The 17,672-nt window shown below is 45.0% G+C and overlaps 1 protein-coding gene across 2 annotated transcripts in view; it reads right to left on the bottom strand.

Annotated features, from left to right (window-relative positions):
- MARK1 (microtubule affinity regulating kinase 1) overlaps positions 1 to 6,665 on the bottom strand; it is a 56,518-nt gene extending 49,853 nt beyond the window's left edge. For both annotated transcript variants that reach the window (XM_084283299.1, XM_084283300.1), the window contains exon 1: positions 6,526 to 6,665. In XM_084283299.1, coding sequence (XP_084139425.1) covers positions 6,526 to 6,576 — 51 coding nt within the window. In that variant the 5' untranslated portion in view covers positions 6,577 to 6,665. The remainder of the gene's footprint in view (positions 1 to 6,525) is intronic.
- Between the last annotated feature and the right edge of the window lie 11,007 nt (positions 6,666 to 17,672).

The following is a 17,672-nucleotide window of genomic DNA, read 5'->3' as shown; positions in this document are numbered from 1 at the left end:
TAAACACACATTTTTCAGCCTAAGTGGGTGTTTCCCATGAAAGCTTACATAAAGAAACCCCTGACTAAATGCTCACCTGAAAAAAGTGTGTTTTTCTACTGTCATGTCAGTTCACAAAGAAGCAGAGAGAGTACTTGCCAATGCTCCTGCCTTAAACTATTTTACCATGATTGTTAAAGCAAGTTTGGTCACTACTTGGGTAAAACAAGATGAAATTTGGAAATGAAATTGGAATTTTTACCCATAGCTTCACTAGGATGCCCACCGGAACTTTGCCTAAACCGCATCATCACCAATGAGCTGTAAACTGACACAGATCTCAGCAATCCTTCGATTTCACTTTTTTTTTTTTTTTTTTTTAGCTATTTATTCTATTAAGTCACAGAAAAAAAAAAAAAAAAAAGCAAGGAAACTTCTTTCTTAGATGAAATATTACCTTCTGCATTTAAAATTCACAGTTCAGAACTGAGCAGAAAGAACATAAAAATGTTGATTTACAATCTGAAAAAAGTGAAAAAATGTTAACAAGCAAAGGCTTGCTAGTAACTGTGGAGAAAGAGCTTATTATTAAGATTCAGATTCAGTTGCATTATGTTCATTATGCTGCGGGATATGAATGTTTCGATGGAACTTTCCTGCTTTCTTTGTTGTTTTCAAAAATATTCGACTGGACACCATTTCTTCTTAATTTACCACTACCTAAAGAGGAGCAAACATTCAAGACTAAAGACCAAGAATTACTGAAGTCATTAAAAAAAATGGTGATTATGAAATTCCAGAAAGATAAAAATCATATACAAAAAGCAAGCATTGTTTCCAACAACAGAAATCAACAGATCACATCATGACCACAATACAAATAAGCAAAGTTTGAAACACACCACTGTCTGCAGCAACTTAGTCGCAGCATATTTAACCTGGAGGGCAGCATAGATCATAAATGTATATTTAAAAAGAGGGGAAAAAAAGTCATAGCTACTAATAGATAATATCTAAACACCAGTGATAAAATGCTTTCTCTGTGATATCACTAAACATTTGAAAGGTTTGCTCAACCTCTCAAGTTGTTAGCAGTGCAATTTGTGGTGCAAATAAAGTCCTGAAACAGATTTCTAGCTCCACGTTAACAGTAATCTCTGTCCTAATTACACAATAGTTTCTCATTAAATCTGCTCTGCTGAAAAAGTTTTAGAAGTTCTCTCAAATATCAGTAAGATTTCAAGAGTAGATCTACACTAAATTCTGAGAACAAGAAACCTGCAAGTGCAAATAAAAGTCACTGATCAAGAACATGCACTTAAAATAAAAATGAAATACTACTTTTCTTGGGTTTAAGCTATTGGTATCAGGATGTAGCAGGAGCTCCTTCAGCTCGATAGCAGCAACTGTCATGTAGTTGCAGTGTACCACATATATAGTAAAAACATTAATTTCCAAACAGAATTGTGTACTATTAAAAAAAAAAATCCTGTCTTTACTGATCATTAAAACATTTTAAGTGCAGAGATGGAAAATAAAAAGCTGTACTAACACACAGTAAGTCTGCAGGATGAAGAAAGGATGATGGCAGAGGCACCCTTCCCAAGGCTACGGGGAACTTAACCTCATTGTTCTTGTTACGCATTTCACTCCCCTGCCCATGTAAGTCCAGTTTTCAGAAGACCAGCCACAAACAATCCAATGTTATGTTTACCTATGAACCTCCAAAAACCCATGAAGTATGAAATGACATCAGCAGTACAATCAAACTGCATTAACTCTTTCTAAACTGCAACAGCACGTTCTGTTATGACACCTAGGAAGAACACTGAAGCATGAAATGAGATTGTACACAGGCAGATCTGTTCCAAAATATGTGCCTTTACAGGAAGGGAGAAGAAGGACACTAAACACGTGCACCACCTGTCCCAGCTGTGATTCCTGCAGAAGGTTAAATGCGAAGCGGTTAACACACTTTGTAATAAAATGAACCTTGCTCTCTCCTTTGTGCTTACTGCTGGAGTTAAACATGTGTTTTCCCCCACAACGTAGGAGCTTGCTCAAGACTTGAACCAAAAAAAAAAATAAAAGCAGAAAGAAAACACAAACCTTCAAAGTGAGATTAGGAGAGCATGCCCTGTTCTTACCATTCAAACAAACATATGGCCTAATGGAGTTCTTATGATCAAGAAAACTCATCTTGCATGGAAAAAACACAGACATTCTCCACTTTGCTAAAGCCCATCTCTTGTGGATAAGAAAGATACAGCTGTACTCTTGAACCCACGAGGCCTGGAAACTAGGCCATTCTTCTGCTTAAGGCACTGAAAGAAAGAATTCTTGTCAGATACTTTCTCCCACGCCCCCTCCGTCCAAATCAAAACCATGTGTTCTTATTGTGCAAAAGCAAATCCAGGCAAAAAAAAAATTAAACATGGTATAATTATTATTTCCCTGACCTCACCACTTCATTCCATCCTCTTATCTCTTGCCCCGTTCAATTTGTTTCCCTCTAAAAATGCAGCTGTCTCCCAGCCTCCGCTATCAGCGAGCCATCCTTCACCACACCTGCTTTAGCTGGCATCTCAGACATCACCCTGCCCTCGCTAGCCTGCAGCGGGGTGTGCGTGTGTCAGAATTATCACAATTAGTTCTATGATAATGTAGTTGATCGCATGACTGTAAATCGCTGTGTTATCATGCCTTAACCCCCCCCTGCCATGACATCTCTGAATCACTCCGACAGGGCACTGGCTGGGTAAGGCACGCTGCAGTTCCTACGTTCCTCCTCAGCTCCAGCCAGCCTTATCAGCCGGCTCTCCCGCCTTGTTTGTTCCTTCTCCTCCAGTAAACACGCGCCATCTCCGGAGCAGGATGTACCAACTTCTGCGTGCCTGAAAAGTACAAGGCAAAACAGTTCCCTGGGCCTTCGCTGGGAGTGGTGACGCCACAGCACAAAGAGAGTCCCGGCACACTTCCACAAGTAAGAGTAAGAGCTTCAATAGACTGAATGACATTTACCAACAAATTTAAATAAATAAATAAAAAATACACCAGCCTACAAGGCCTTTATGTCAGAAGAAGCAAAATACAGCCTTCTCATTTTTATTAATTTTAAAAAGCAAGTGGCATACAGCCTGCCACTGCAATTCCACGTGTCTTTCCTTATACAGAACTCTCAGAAAGTATTCAAGATCATGTATTACCTGCACCCTTCTTTTCTCTTACTGTAATTCATGAAGAATGTTCCCCAATTTAAGCACTTCATACAGTACAATATGAAGGAGAAAACACAAAAGCCTCAATAGCAACTCAATGAAAACAAAAGAGCTACAACAAGCTCAGAGCTTTAGATTCTTATCCCTCTCCTCCTCCAGCCTCAGCAGAAATGGGAAGCTCCATTCACCCAAACTAACCCCAACTCCAACTGTCTGAATGCCCTGAAACATTACCTACAGCAGCCTACACATCACTATCAAGAGGAAACCATAGTTACACATACGAAATCAAATCGCAGGAAAGTGTTTACTTTCAATACTACTCTTACCCCTCCTTTCAAAAAAAGAAAGCTGATAATAGGCATGAAAATAATGTTTACTGCACTGCCTCTACCCATCAATTTTCCTCAGCTTTCCCAATAAACCATTCAATAAGAAAAAATGTTTGACAATCATACTGTATTTTGTTTCCTTAAACATAGCTATGGTGAAAGAGAAGTAAAATTTCCAGCGCAAAACACTGAGGGGCATATGCGTTAGAAAAATTAAACATCGCACTGGGAGATGAAAAGAACAGCAAAAAGGAAAAAAAGATTGGGTGTGAATTTGTATAATGCAGGCCTATCAGTTATACACATACTGACTGTTTCATGATGACTGCTCCCCTCCACCTGTTGTTTGTCCATTGCCATTGGTCCTCCTTCCTTTCACTCAAGCTGGCTGATAAGAATTTATCAGGTAACCTGCTGCATGACCCTACCCCTTCTGGACTACTGTCAAAGGGCACTGCGGTGTAAAAGGCACAACCAGTTACGGAACCGTGCGCTGTTTTCACACATCCAGCCAGGAACTCTCATAATTCTTCAAGGGGAGTATATTCTTATGACAGGTGCTCTGTCCAATTTTATTATTTCGTTCAAATGACAGAACACACGCTTGCATACTTATTGAGAACAGTTTACATTGAAATATATACAAAAATACACATAACTTTTTCTTTTCTTCTTAAGAACAAGAAAAAAAAAAAACCAGAACAGGGAAAGCAGCTGCCAAGAGCCCGGGGGTGGCAGTGGTAGGGTAGCTCCCAATGATTTCATGCAACGATCTCACACCATGTGCAAAGCACAGCTGGACGCGGACGTAGATTTGTACTCAGACCCATCAATCAGCTCTCTCCGGGATGCAGAGCTACAATCTATCCCTTGAGAGTCACACAATGGAGCAACATTTCTGAGAGATGGCCACAAGGAAGGAAGAAAAGATTGCTACCCAGAAGATCACCATTAACTGCACAACTTCTGAGAGCTTCGCTAATATATGTGCTTGGGAATTGCAGATATGCACTACAAAGAGGGAGTCAGTTCACCAGGCCAAGAACACTCAGACTTACCCTGCTCTAATTTAACTCCTGCTTTCCCAGCCCCTCTCTTTTAAGTAACTTCTCCCGGCAGATGCAGCGCCTTGCCACCCCAGCTACCAGAGCTCACCAGCTAACCTCTGAGCATCAAGGCCCATCAGCACAAACACTCTGCCCGTCCATTAGTGCTTATTAACAGGAGGAAGCACATTAAGAGTAAATTAAGCGTCTCACCTCACCCTGACAGAGTCCATTTTAAACCAAGGAATTATGCTGTCCCCGAAGTCAACAACAGGCCAGCTCCTTCTTCCCACACCTGCCACTTTAGCCAAAGCTCTTGGGCAAGGGCAACCAGCAGTACCCAAGGGGGCTTCCCCAATGCCCAGAGGGCAGAGGTGACAAAAGCCTTGAGGAACCCTGCCCCAAAACCCAGCAGACACCCTGCTAACAGCAGCACAAGAATCACTTTGTGCAGATTTGGGAACGTACTGCTGCACAGCTCTTTACAGTCTGTCTGACCGAGTATTATATTTGTTAGTATTAGGTTACAGACTTACAGCAAGATTTTCAGTAGCAAATGTGTAATTTTGTGGACTTTGATATCCTGTACACACCTGATTTTTAGACACCCTTGCCTTCTCTAAAATAAATAAAAAAAAATCCTTACTTACATCTAGTTGTCAAAATAGAGCATTCAAAACCGGCACATTTTCTAAATGAACTACCAACAGTTTAATTGAAGTTTTCATTCTACAGAAGTTGATGATGTTTGAAAATATTTCCATTTGCCTTCTGTAAACGCACTTTGCAAGTCTTATGCACTGTATTACTGGATACATGCATAAATATTTCTTATCTCTTCCTGTCATCTACCCCTTGTCTACATTCCTATATACATTTGAAATGGAAACTCCTAAGTAACATGCATCACTCAAACTTGGGCCTTGTCATTTAATTAAATCTAAATATTCATTTTCATCTCAAGGACTTGCTTCCATTCTGACACTAATAGAGGACTCATCAGTCCATGAATGAATAGAAAGGATAGACCAAATGGATCTATCTGCTCGCTTTAAGCTTTAACTGGGAACCACACAGACACGGCCTCGTCAATTACACTTACACTGAGCGACTGAAACTGAAGCCTTCGTTCCTTTAACTATATTCCTGGTACCTTCACCTCCTAATGTCTCTGCTCCTATTTACTCTTCATTTCTCCTAATTCAGTGACCTACTCAGCAGACGCTGCCTCTTTGCCTTGCACACAACCAGGCCCTGGCGCTGGCTGGAGCCCGCAGCCCTGGCAGGACCGCTCTGCTGCGACCCACCTGCCCGCCTCCCCGCGCTCCTCACCGATCGCTTTCCGTCAACCTACAGGCCGGGTAAAATTGCCTGTGTGAAATTTCATATGACTGCTCCTGCCGCTCCTGCCACTTTTCCCGAAGGCAACTAACGATATCGAGGGCGCATGCCGAGCATACCTCGTTTAATCTCGGTTCCCTCACCTAAGAGGAACATTTCACACCTCCCATCCCACCGCCTGGGTAAGCGATCGCACCGGGCGGCCAGGGCCAGACAAAGTCCGGGACTTTGGGGGATTTCTCGGGCGCTCTGCTCCGAGGCAGCGGGGCCGTTCCCCGCAGGAACCCCGCCACAAAGCGCCCGCCACCCCACCGCGGCGCGGAGGAAGGGCGCAGGGACGGTGCAGCCGAGCACAAAGGCAGGCACCAAACAACCCGGCGGGCAGGGAGCGGGGCCGGGCACACGGCACACAGCACACGGCCTCCCCACGGCGCCACACAAAGCCAGGCAGCGGCAGGCCGGCAGCAACAGGCCGGCAGCAGCCCACCGCCAAGGTGCGCCCCAAACAAAGGGCGGCGCAGCGCAGCCGGGCGGGGAGGCCTCTCCCCGGTGCGGCTGGGGGCAGGGGCAGGGGCAGGGGCAGGGTCCGGGGTGTGGGGGTGGACTCACGTTCTCCGCGTCCCGCTCGTTGACGGTGGGCAGCGGCGTGCGGGTGGACATCTTGCGAGCCGGGAGGGGGCGGTGGGGCCGCCCGCTCAGCTTAGGCCGCGCAGCCCCGCCGGCAGCCGGGCGCTCCGGGCGGGCCGGGCCTCCTGCCGCCCGCCGGCCCCGCTAGGCGCCCGGCGCCATGGCCGCGCCCGCCCGCCCTCCCGCCCCCTTCACCGCCGCAGCCACCGGGCTCCGGGCTCCGCGCAGCTCGGCCGCACGGCCCCTCCTTCCCCGCCCGCTGCCCGCTCAGGTGAGCGGCCGGCAGCGCAGGGCGGCCACGGCGCCTCCTCGCAGCATCCGGCAGCGGCTCCTCCTCCTCCTCCTCCTCCTCCCGCCGCGGCCTTCCCCGTCCCTCCTCCTCCTCCTCCTGCTGCCCGGCCTCGGCCCCGAGGAGGCTGGCAGCACCTGCCCGCATCTAGGCGTGTGTGTGCCCCCCGGCCGCCATCCGCCCACCCGCTCCTGGCCGGGCCCTCGGAGGCTCAGCTGGTGAGCTCATGGGCTTGAAATTAGAAACACGCACGCATTTTTATTTTTATTTTTTTTATTTTTTTTTTTTGTTTTGGTCCCTGGAGAAGTTGGTGGTGTTTACGCGGCAGCAGCGTTTGGTACGAAACCGGCCAGCCCCCTCTAAAAATAATCCGGGAAAATGAAAAGGCGCCCCACCGCCAGAACCAAAAGGAAGACAGTGTGCCTGAATTTCCATTGCGACGACTCAGGGTTTTCATAGCCGAGTTTGTAAACATGTTAATAAACTCAGCAAACAATCCTTAGTCTCAAAAACTATTTACAAAATATTCCGGAGTGCACTTGATACACTGCACACCTGTCTCCAGGAAGCCCTTACACACTTGTGAAAGGAGGTACTTTGTTATTTTTTACCTATAAATGTGTTTAGTTCTGGATGATTTACCCCTGGTGTCATTCAGGAGGTACCCCAAGCCTAAAAACAGCCTCAGCAACTGCTCAGCCGACACCAGTTTTCCAGATGTTTGGGAGAACAGCCCTTCCTCTGCTGCTGACACACGCACACACAGAGGACATCTCCGTGTTAGCCCAGTCTTTCTTTGCACACTCAGCATCACGTTGCTCTGAGCATGCATGATTTGTCTGTCTGGAAAGGCAGAGCTTCCCAGCTGGTCCTCAGCTCAAAGCCTCTGAAATCTTGGTGAGCGCTTCAGCAAGCTCCTAGATCATTGCTGGCACTACCGACTGCGAGGAGACTTTCACAACCCTTCATTTTTATGGGAACAAAATAAGCCAAGATTGGGTTTACTCGGGGTAAACAACCATGGTCTCACCAGCAAGCCAAAACAAGTTTGTTGACAAACTGGATATTAACCCAGTTTGGTTGCTTAGCTCATCAAAATGCGCTCACTTTTATCCCAAATAAGTACAAGGCTGTGTCTAGGGCTGTGTGTGGGGCCTGGCTCTGCAACCCTTCCTTGGTCACTGCTCCCCCCGATGCCAGCCCGCCGTGGTATGGATTTGTCTGGGCGCTTGTGGTCAGCGAAGAAAGCAGTGTAAACTCAAATGTTTTCTAAATGTATTTAATGGCACCACTGGCTAAGGGAAAGCTTCGAAAGACTTCCTGCCTTGCAGCTTGAATGTTTCAGCCAGTAAGACATATGAACATGTTGGTTCATCAGAAATTAAAAATACATAATAATTCCTGTTACCTGCAGACCTGCTTTGCAGTTGTTTTGGCCATGGTTGTTACTCTTATCACCTGCGTCTTTCACAGTAATAAGGTCACCCATTTGTTTAAAAGCTTGGTCTAATTTTTGTTGGTTATTATTACAGGCCTTTCCACCCCCCAGTGAGAAAATGCAGAGAGGGCAGCTGAGGAGCTGTATGGAGGAGCAAGCAGCTGCAGAGGTAATGCTGCCATCCCTCACCTGCTCTCTGGAGAGACAAAGCTCCACATGGGCAATGGGCTGAGCACAAAAATAGCCTGCAAGAAGGATGCTCTGAACTGTCAGAGACCTGCCCTAAAATATGCAGAAAGTTATTGCTGCTCCAAGCAGCATTAACTCCCACTCCATGCCCAGCGTGAGTCACAAAGCGCAGGCAGGGCTGGGATGCCAGCAACAGCAGAGCTCCGCGCTCAGCCTCTGCAGGGATGGAGGGCTGCGAGCAGCACGCTGCAAGCCCAAAGCTATCATTTGGAGAAGGTGGGAAGGCAGCAGGAGTGTTGCTCTTAGGATCCGTGTTTTGAGAGTCTGGAGGAAGTCTTTACTTCTCCCATCACAAGTGAGAGGAACACACTCGTGTAAATAGGCAGATTTGGGATGGATCTCAACTTTTAGCCCAAGCTCTAAGAAACTTGCATAGGCTCCTACTCGAGCCTGGGTGAGTACCTGTTTTTGTTTTATTCCTGGCTGCTTGTTAGGCAAAGGAAGAGGAGGCAGAGTACAAGATGTAAGCTCCTACACCGTTATTAGTCTGAAAAGTGCTAATTCTCCACATTTTTCCCAGAAATATCACATTTATTTATGACCAGACAACTTTGTTTAGTAAGGAAATTAAGGTGTCAGTTGGCTCTGTAGGCACTTGTCCATCCCAAGGGGAGCTTCAGCAGTGAGTCAGCTTCAGCTTCTTGGCTTATAGGCAAATGGACTCATTGCCTTGTGTCTTGTTGAAGCAAAGCCCAAATGTCTTGTCCTTCAAGAAGCCAGCTGGCTGCTTCTGAGGCCCACTTTACTTTGTGTTCTCAGGGATGTGCCAGCTGGGAGCCACGTACAGGCAAGCGCAAGCACAGAAATGTCTCCCCAGCATGAGCCTACTGCCTTGGGACCTGCCTAGGATGGCCTGGAGCCTTCTACAATGCATTAGGTAACTGGGTTGAACTTCAGGGTTGGAGGGTGGATGTTCCACCACCTTAACCCTGAGTATTATCCACAACTGTACTAGCAATTTCAGGCACTAACCTGAATGAACGTTTTTTTCCCCCAAAATTTTCCAAATCTGATTCTCAATATCAAATGGGTGAGGCTCAGAAATAACACAGTGATTGTGTGACCACTTGAATGTGAACAAAATAGACCTAAATCTTGGTCTTTATTGCCTTTCATTATACCGGAACATCTACTATATAGTGAAAAATAAAATGAAAGACCTGAAAAAGGAAGGTCCTGAGGGAATTGTCAGGTGAAGTTGCTAAGTCACTGTCCATCGTATCTGAGACGTCATGGCAGTCCAGTGAAGTTCCCATTGAGTGGAAGAGGGGAAACATTGCCCCCATTTTTAAAAAGGGAAAAAAGGAAGACCCAGGGAACTATACAGGCCAGTCAGTGTCACCTCTGTGCCCAGCAAGAGCATGAAACGGTTCCTCTAGGAAACTGTGCAAAAGCACACAGAAAATAAGGAGGTGATTGGTGACAGCCAACATGGCTTCACTAAGGGCAGATCATGCCTGGAGGTCTTCTATGATGGGGTTACAGCATTGGTGAATAGGGGAAGAGCAACTGACATCATCTATGTGGACTTGTGCAAAGCATTTGACACTGTTCTGCACGACATTGTTGCCTCTAACTTGGAGAGACATGGATTTGATGGATGGACCGCTTGGTGGGTAAGGAATTAGCTGGATGGTTGCACTTTCTTACAGTCATGCTTGAAGGCTCAATATCCAGGTAGATATTGAAGTGATTCTCCCCCTCTGCTCCGATCTTGTGAGACCCCACCTGGAGTTCTGCATTCAACTCCAGAGCCCCCAGCACAAGAAAGACAGACCTGTTGGAGCAAGTCCAGAGAAAGGCCATGAGGGTGATCAGAGGGCTGGAGCACCTCTCCTATGAAGACAGCTGAGAGAGCTGGGTTAATTTAGCCTAGAGAAGGGAAGGTTCTGGGGGGCCTTATAGTGGCTTTCCAGTATTGAAAGGGGACCTACATTAAAGCTGGGGAGGGACTTTTTATGAGGGAGTGTAGAGTTAATACAAGGGACAATGGTTTTAAACTAAAAGAAAGTAGGTTTAGATTAGATATGAGGAAGAAAATCTTGCTTATGAGGATGTTGAGGCACTGGCACAGGTTACGGATAGAAGCTGTGGATGCCCCATCCATGTAAGTGCTCAAGGCCAGGTTGGATGGGGCTTTGAGCAACGTGGTCTAGTAGGAGGTGTCCCTGCCCATGGCAGGGGGGTTGGACTAGATCATCTTTAAAGATCTATTCCAACCCAAATCATTCTATGATAAAATTTGTAAGAAGTAATATATTTCTATCTTTATGTAATAAGTCTGCAATAGCATTAACTCCTGAGGTCATTACCAACTACAGATACAAGGCTCCATAGATTGTTTACTTTCATGAAAGACGACAATTATATGTACGTAGGCTTTGTAAATACATTATTAGTTGCAGTCAAGATTCTGTTTTTGCCACAAGAATCATTAGGAAGTACAGTGTTGGTGAAAAGTTATACTTTAACTTGCCCCTAATACTTTAAGCCTCCAAACAAATCTTATATATGTATATATAAATTAAATTTAAAAAAAAAAAAAAAAAGATTAGTTTTGAGTTTAATAGGAATACATACCTATTGTAAATATTTTATTGTGTGTATGCAAATAGAAGTTTACACAGATTTAACAGGCCAAAACTCATCTCAAGGTTAATTGTACTGAAATTTGACTATAGTTAAGTTTGTCTCTTCACATTTTCTAGGTAACTGAAGATTTTATTGTTTCCATACCATTATAAGGAACTGCTATAAGAATGTCCATGTAAGAACTTAATGTGAAAACAGTAAATAAAAACAGCATTTATCACAGGTTGCTCTGGATTGCTGTGAGGAATACAATAACATCCTAAAAGCACTTTGTATTTACAGAGCTTTCTTGCACTTGTAAGTCTCCAAAGCTTCTAAAACAGTGTTACCAAATCTGTTTCACAGAAGGAAGAGCACCTAAAAACGAGCTGCACCCTTGAGGAACAAGCCTTGAGGGCAGTCCTAGTTCATTGCCAATGGTCTGAAGGACCTACCATTAGTAAAGAGGTTCCCCTTGTCCCTGGGCGTGCCTCTGATGAACAGAAAAACAGTTTTCTCTGAAAAACAAAAAAGGGTTGTAAATGGGTCCTGCATTGCTAAAGAGCTTTGTACTGGGTTTTAATAATCATTGCTGAAAGTAAGTAGTTGAAATTGTTTTCTTCAGCTTTGATATCTCATCTTTCTTTTGACTCCCCCAGTCTCTACAGCCACAGCCAACTTCTTACCACATCTGAAGAGTTTCAAAAAGGAAGCTAGCAAGCCACCATAGCACTGAGGTAGAACCACAACAAAACCTGGGGCAATGGCAACTGCACGAATGTAAGCACTTGTTTTCATTTTCCTCTCCCTTTTTTGACTGTTGTGGGTTTCAGTGGTGGTTTCAAACTCACTTCTTAGAAGTTTCATTTTCTTTTCTTTTTGTAGCTTGGATTTAGATTAAGTATAATGGTAGAGGAGGTAAGGCTTGAATCATTTCCATGCATCATCACTGTCTATATCTTTTTTCTTTTTTTTTAAATATTAACATTCTTTGAAAAAACTACAACATAATCTAGCAAGTAATAACAATGAAAAGATACATTTAGGTAATATAGTGCATTTGAAACATCTGTAACATAAGGCAACACTTTGTTGTGTCTTTATCTTAAAAATATTTATTTGCTACGAAAGTAAGTTAAAGAGTAAAATAACTATTTAAAGCAGGTACTTGCGTGATTCGTATCAAAGCTGTGCCTGAGCCTGCCACATATGACATAATGTGCATTAGTCTTGTGAATCAGGGAAGCTTCTCTAGCTGTTGCTACAGCTGTAGGTCTGACAAGCAGAGAGGAAGCCAGGGACAAAGGAGACAGCAGACTATAAGTAGTCCTCTGAGACCCTCAGGATACAGATTTAAAACCAGATTTAGATAACCCCAGGAGATGGGGCAGGATGGCAGAATGCCTGCAACAAGAAGCCTTGTGATCTGCCATTGATCTTCAGAGGGCCATCAGAGACCAAAAGTGGGGGAAGAGTTGGGAAAGGCAATTAACCTAAGTGGTCACAGATGTTCTCACTCTGCATCTGCCCTTTGCAGACATCAGTGGTGTGGTTTCTGTGGAAACAGAAACTCTGCTAAATGGAGCTGCTGTCCCTATCAGGATCTGATTTTTCCAAAGATGCATGTTGTGGTAGTGCAATGAGAGCTTGTTGATGCAGAAAGGTGTAAAACTATCCTGCAGTAGCATTGTGTATTCAGATCCAAACTAGAATGGATTATTATCTACGAATAATTTCAGGGTTTGGTAAGAATTAATCTAATGAATTATTCTGATGCAGGGAAGTCTTTAACTACTGCAAAAACCCTATACAATCTCCAGTGAGTCCGGTGTCACTTCCAGCAGTCTTTTCTCTCCCATTATAAGCTGACCAAAGGAGGTGCCACAGGTGAAGATTTTAAGATTATTTCTTGCTTTAAGGTTTTAGCTAAACTTCTGACTGAAAGATTTAAGCATGTGTGTCTGCATGAGTGAATTTATTTATTTACCTATTCAGGAGAACTTTTATTTTACTATTATTACTTATTTTTATAATATCTTATTTGGTTAAGATACCTTGCTGAGTGGACTGGGTTTAATTTTTTACTGAGTCATTCTGCCATTTTCAAATGTCTTGGGAAGTTGGGTACTTTTTTTTCTACCTCCCCCTGAAAAAATTGCAGTGCTCCTGTTTTGTTTTATGCTGACGGCATTAAATTGGCAGAATAGTCGTAAAGATAATTGACAAAATGACAGGATGGAATAAAATGTTGGAAGGAAATATCTGACTCAGGCATTCTTGGACTTTTTAACAGTTAAACCACAATGGCCTGTTGAAATGAATGAGGTACTCCCACAAGAGAAAGTAAATTTTATCCCTCCCAGAACTTGATTGGGGAACAAAATGGCAAACAACTGCTTACTGCCATGAACCGTACTGAGTGCGTCTCACAGCAGACTGAAGGCTGGACTGAAATTTGTACAGTCTTCTCTGAGGTTATCGGGAGTAGAGAAAGGCCATCAGACATCCTGTAGCAGCAGCTGAGCCGGAGCTGGCAATATCCTTGCCTGTCATGGCTTTAGTGATGGTTATAAAGGAGGAAAGGTTCCAGAGGTCTCCTTCAAAGAGCTTACAACATTTAGCGAGCAACCGTACTGCTAGCTTGAGCCTTGTTGTCCAGAAGTACTTTAAGGTCTCATCTTGTGCATTTTCAGGGCGCATTAAATATCATATTAAAACGTCCCCCCTGAGATGTGATAAGTGACCCTGCAGGGCTTTAGTCTGCAACCAGTGCCATCGTCTTGCACAGACACATCATCTTGCTCACCCAGTCTCGGAAGGGAGGCTGCATGGAAACAGATACAAGAACATGAAAGGCAAGAAAAGAAGCACAGCATTGGATTTAACATTTTAAATTAGCCAGAGAAGAAAGAAAGAAAGAATGTCAACACAATTCCAGAATGAGCTAAAAATAAACCTAAAGGTTTATTTTTAGATGTGCCATGCTATCCAATAACAGCTCGGCTTTATGGCATGTAGAAATAGGATCCAGATTCAGATTTTGGTTATATTGCTGGGACTTTTCCATTGACTTCAAAGATGCTTAATATTTTCACCAAAAAAATTTGATCAGAATCTGGCCATAGATCTATTACTCCCTCATGTGATGCATTTACATGTGAGTTTTAGTGGGGGGGAGGGGAGGGGGGAAATTAATTATGAACCAATATACTGATATATCTTGCTTTTTTTTTTTTTTTAATTTTCAATGATTTTGTGGGTTTTGAAAATGAACAGTGCTATATGTATGCTAAGCATTATTATGTATTATATAAATGCATAATGTCAAGCATTCTATTTTCATCTTTGCCCACAGCGCGGTCATTATATATCTGTAGTAGGAAGAAATGCAACACTGTATTTAATAAAGGTAATGGATTATGTTTGTATTTCATGTTGTTAGGTGATCCGCTGCTTCCCACATCTAGGTCACGACTCAAATCTGTCGGGGTCGAGCATGGCCAGTCATTACTATCTGACACCCAGTATGCCTCTGCTGCTACAGAAGAAGTTGTCCCCTCTGTAACTCATCAGCTCCATTCAGACCCCAGGAAAATGCTGTGGGGTGATGCCAGTGATCACACGGGTGGAGGAAAATGCCAGTCTTTGTTCTGGAATATCCTGTTCAAAACACAGCTAAGCAGTGCTAGTGATAGTGATGTAAAATAAATGAAAGACACCCAGCTGAAGTATCATAAAGTCCAGCACATCTTATGAGCGCTAAAAAAAATAACTAAAATAGAAGAGAGTAAGTTTAGTAAACTAATGGTTTGCCTAAGAAAATAGTTTTGTTTGTTTGTTTGTTTAACAGAGATCTGATATGCTTGGCATGAAGCATGGGTCAGAAGATCTCACTGGAGTGCTAAACCAATTTTCCGGTAAGGTCTGCAAGCCCAGCTTTGAGAACTCCAGAGTTTGTTCCAGCTGCAAAAAAGGTATACAAATTTTTCAGGTTAGATTTGTGTCTCAAGCCTAATGTTTGGCATTTTTACTGCATTGCTGATTTTGCCCCACAGCAGCACATTACAAGTCCACCCGACCAAATCTTAAGGCCTTCTGGTCATTTGTTACAGAGCTCTTACTGGAAACAAAACTCGCTGTAGTTTAATCCTGACGGATAAAAAGCAGCTGAGCACGCGCCCTTCCCTCTGATTTCCATAGCAGTTGTTGCTGAGTAAGGGCTGGATAGGGCTCCTGCTCCCGCATCAGGACTGCTGACACGAGCACGTGGGAGGAAGATGAAGCTGCGCAAGGGCAGACTTCACTTCAGGAGCTGGTCCTTTCTTCTTTCACACGGACGGGAGTGGTCACAGCGCACTTTCCTGCCGCATCAGTCTCAACAGATCCTTGCACAACTTGGCCTGTTTTAAGCTTTTAACAAGGGTGTAGGAGTTCAGAAAAAACTACCTCCCTTCCCCCAAGAAAAATTTAATTGCAAAGGTTTGTTTTGATGTAGCATGTACAGTAAACTTGAATCACTGAAAGTGAACCGCACATTTGTGGAAGTGTTTTTTTTTCTTGCCCTAGTTTTTGGTCCTAGTTAGCTATTCATTTTGTTTCACTCTTGGAGAAAACACGCTGGAGACTTCAGCCTGCTCCCAGTGAGGCTGATGGCAGAGTCCCTAAGGCAATCACCCCTGGGGCTGTGAGACAGCTCCTCTCTGTTGACCCCAGTGGGGCTGTCCCAGTATATACCAGAAGGCAATCTGCTCCCCGTCATCCCTAATGCAGACAGACCTTGGCGTGACTCATTTTACAGGCCAAAGCAAGCATTAATTCCCAGTAATAATAACAAAGTGGTGCATGGTGATAGGTTCCACTCTCATTGTAGCTGTGTTGCTAATTAGGAGTGCTGATAATTCTTTATAACACTCATTAGTTTTAACACTTAGAGATCAGGAGCCTAGTGTTTTTAAGGTTGCGTACAAACAAAAGCTTCGATGCTACAGCACTATATGTGCTGTAAACCCCATGCATATTTGCAACTTCAGTGTCAAGATCTTGGTCCTTGCAAGCTCTGTAAACCTTAGCTGAGGCCAACACAGATGCTTCGGATTTATTCTTCTGTTAACAAGCTCAGAATCTAGATCTCGGTTATTATTATCACCAGTACACAGCATGCCAAGAAGTGAAGGACAAAGGGAAGGACAGTCTAAAATGCAAATGATGCAATAAATGGGCATAGTAAGTAACAGGGAGAAGATGAAATACAGAGGCACAAAGCCAAAGAAAAGGTTGTTCAGCTTAGGGAGGATGATCCCACAAAAAGAACTAATATTTAACAATCCCTTGCTTGCTCAGATCTCATGCTTTAGATCAGGCCCAGAGCAGTAGTAACCCCTGGGGAGAAAGGCTGCTGTGGCTGGCACAGCTCTCATGGGTTATTGTAGGCAAGGCAAGGCAAGGCAAGGCAAGGCAAGGCAAGGCAAGGCAAGGCAAGGCAAGGCAAGGCAAGGCAAGGCAAGGCAAGGCAAGGCAAGGCAAGGCAAGGCAAGGCAAGGCAAGGCAAGGCAAGGCAAGGCAAGGCAAGGCAAGGCAAGGCAAGGCAAGGCAAGGCAAGGCAAGGCAAGGCAAGGCAAGGCAAGGCAAGGCAAGGCAAGGCAAGGCAAGGCAAGGCAAGGCAAGGCAAGGCAAGGCAAGGCAAGGCAAGGCAAGGCAAGGCAAGGCAAGGCAAGGCAAGGCAAGGCAAGGCAAGGCAAGGCAAGGCAAGGCAAGGCAAGGCAAGGCAAGGCAAGGCAAGGCAAGGCAAGGCAAGGCAAGGCAAGGCAAGGCAAGGCAAGGCAAGGCAAGGCAAGGCAAGGCAAGGCAAGGCAAGGCAAGGCAAGGCAAGGCAAGGCAAGGCAAGGCAAGGCAAGGCAAGGCAAGGCAAGGCAAGGCAAGGCAAGGCAAGGCAAGGCAAGGCAAGGCAAGGCAAGGCAAGGCAAGGCAAGGCAAGGCAAGGCAAGGCAAGGCAAGGCAAGGCAAGGCAAGGCAAGGCAAGGCAAGGCAAGGCAAGGCAAGGCAAGGCAAGGCAAGGCAAGGCAAGGCAAGGCAAGGCAAGGCAAGGCAAGGCAAGGCAAGGCAAGGCAAGGCAAGGCAAGGCAAGGCAAGGCAAGGCAAGGCAAGGCAAGGCAAGGCAAGGCAAGGCAAGGCAAGGCAAGGCAAGGCAAGGCAAGGCAAGGCAAGGCAAGGCAAGGCAAGGCAAGGCAAGGCAAGGCAAGGCAAGGCAAGGCAAGGCAAGGCAAGGCAAGGCAAGGCAAGGCAAGGCAAGGCAAGGCAAGGCAAGGCAAGGCAAGGCAAGGCAAGGCAAGGCAAGGCAAGGCAAGGCAAGGCAAGGCAAGGCAAGGCAAGGCAAGGCAAGGCAAGGCAAGGCAAGGCAAGGCAAGGCAAGGCAAGGCAAGGCAAGGCAAGGCAAGGCAAGGCAAGGCAAGGCAAGGCAAGGCAAGGCAAGGCAAGGCAAGGCAAGGCAAGGCAAGGCAAGGCAAGGCAAGGCAAGGCAAGGCAAGGCAAGGCAAGGCAAGGCAAGGCAAGGCAAGGCAAGGCAAGGCAAGGCAAGGCAAGGCA

This window comes from Netta rufina, assembly GCF_964035555.1.
Source record: "Netta rufina genome assembly, chromosome: 3".
Lineage (NCBI taxonomy): Eukaryota > Metazoa > Chordata > Aves > Anseriformes > Anatidae > Netta > Netta rufina.
Note: the sequence above shows the minus strand (reverse complement) of the source record. Positions and strands in the feature narration are given on the sequence as shown.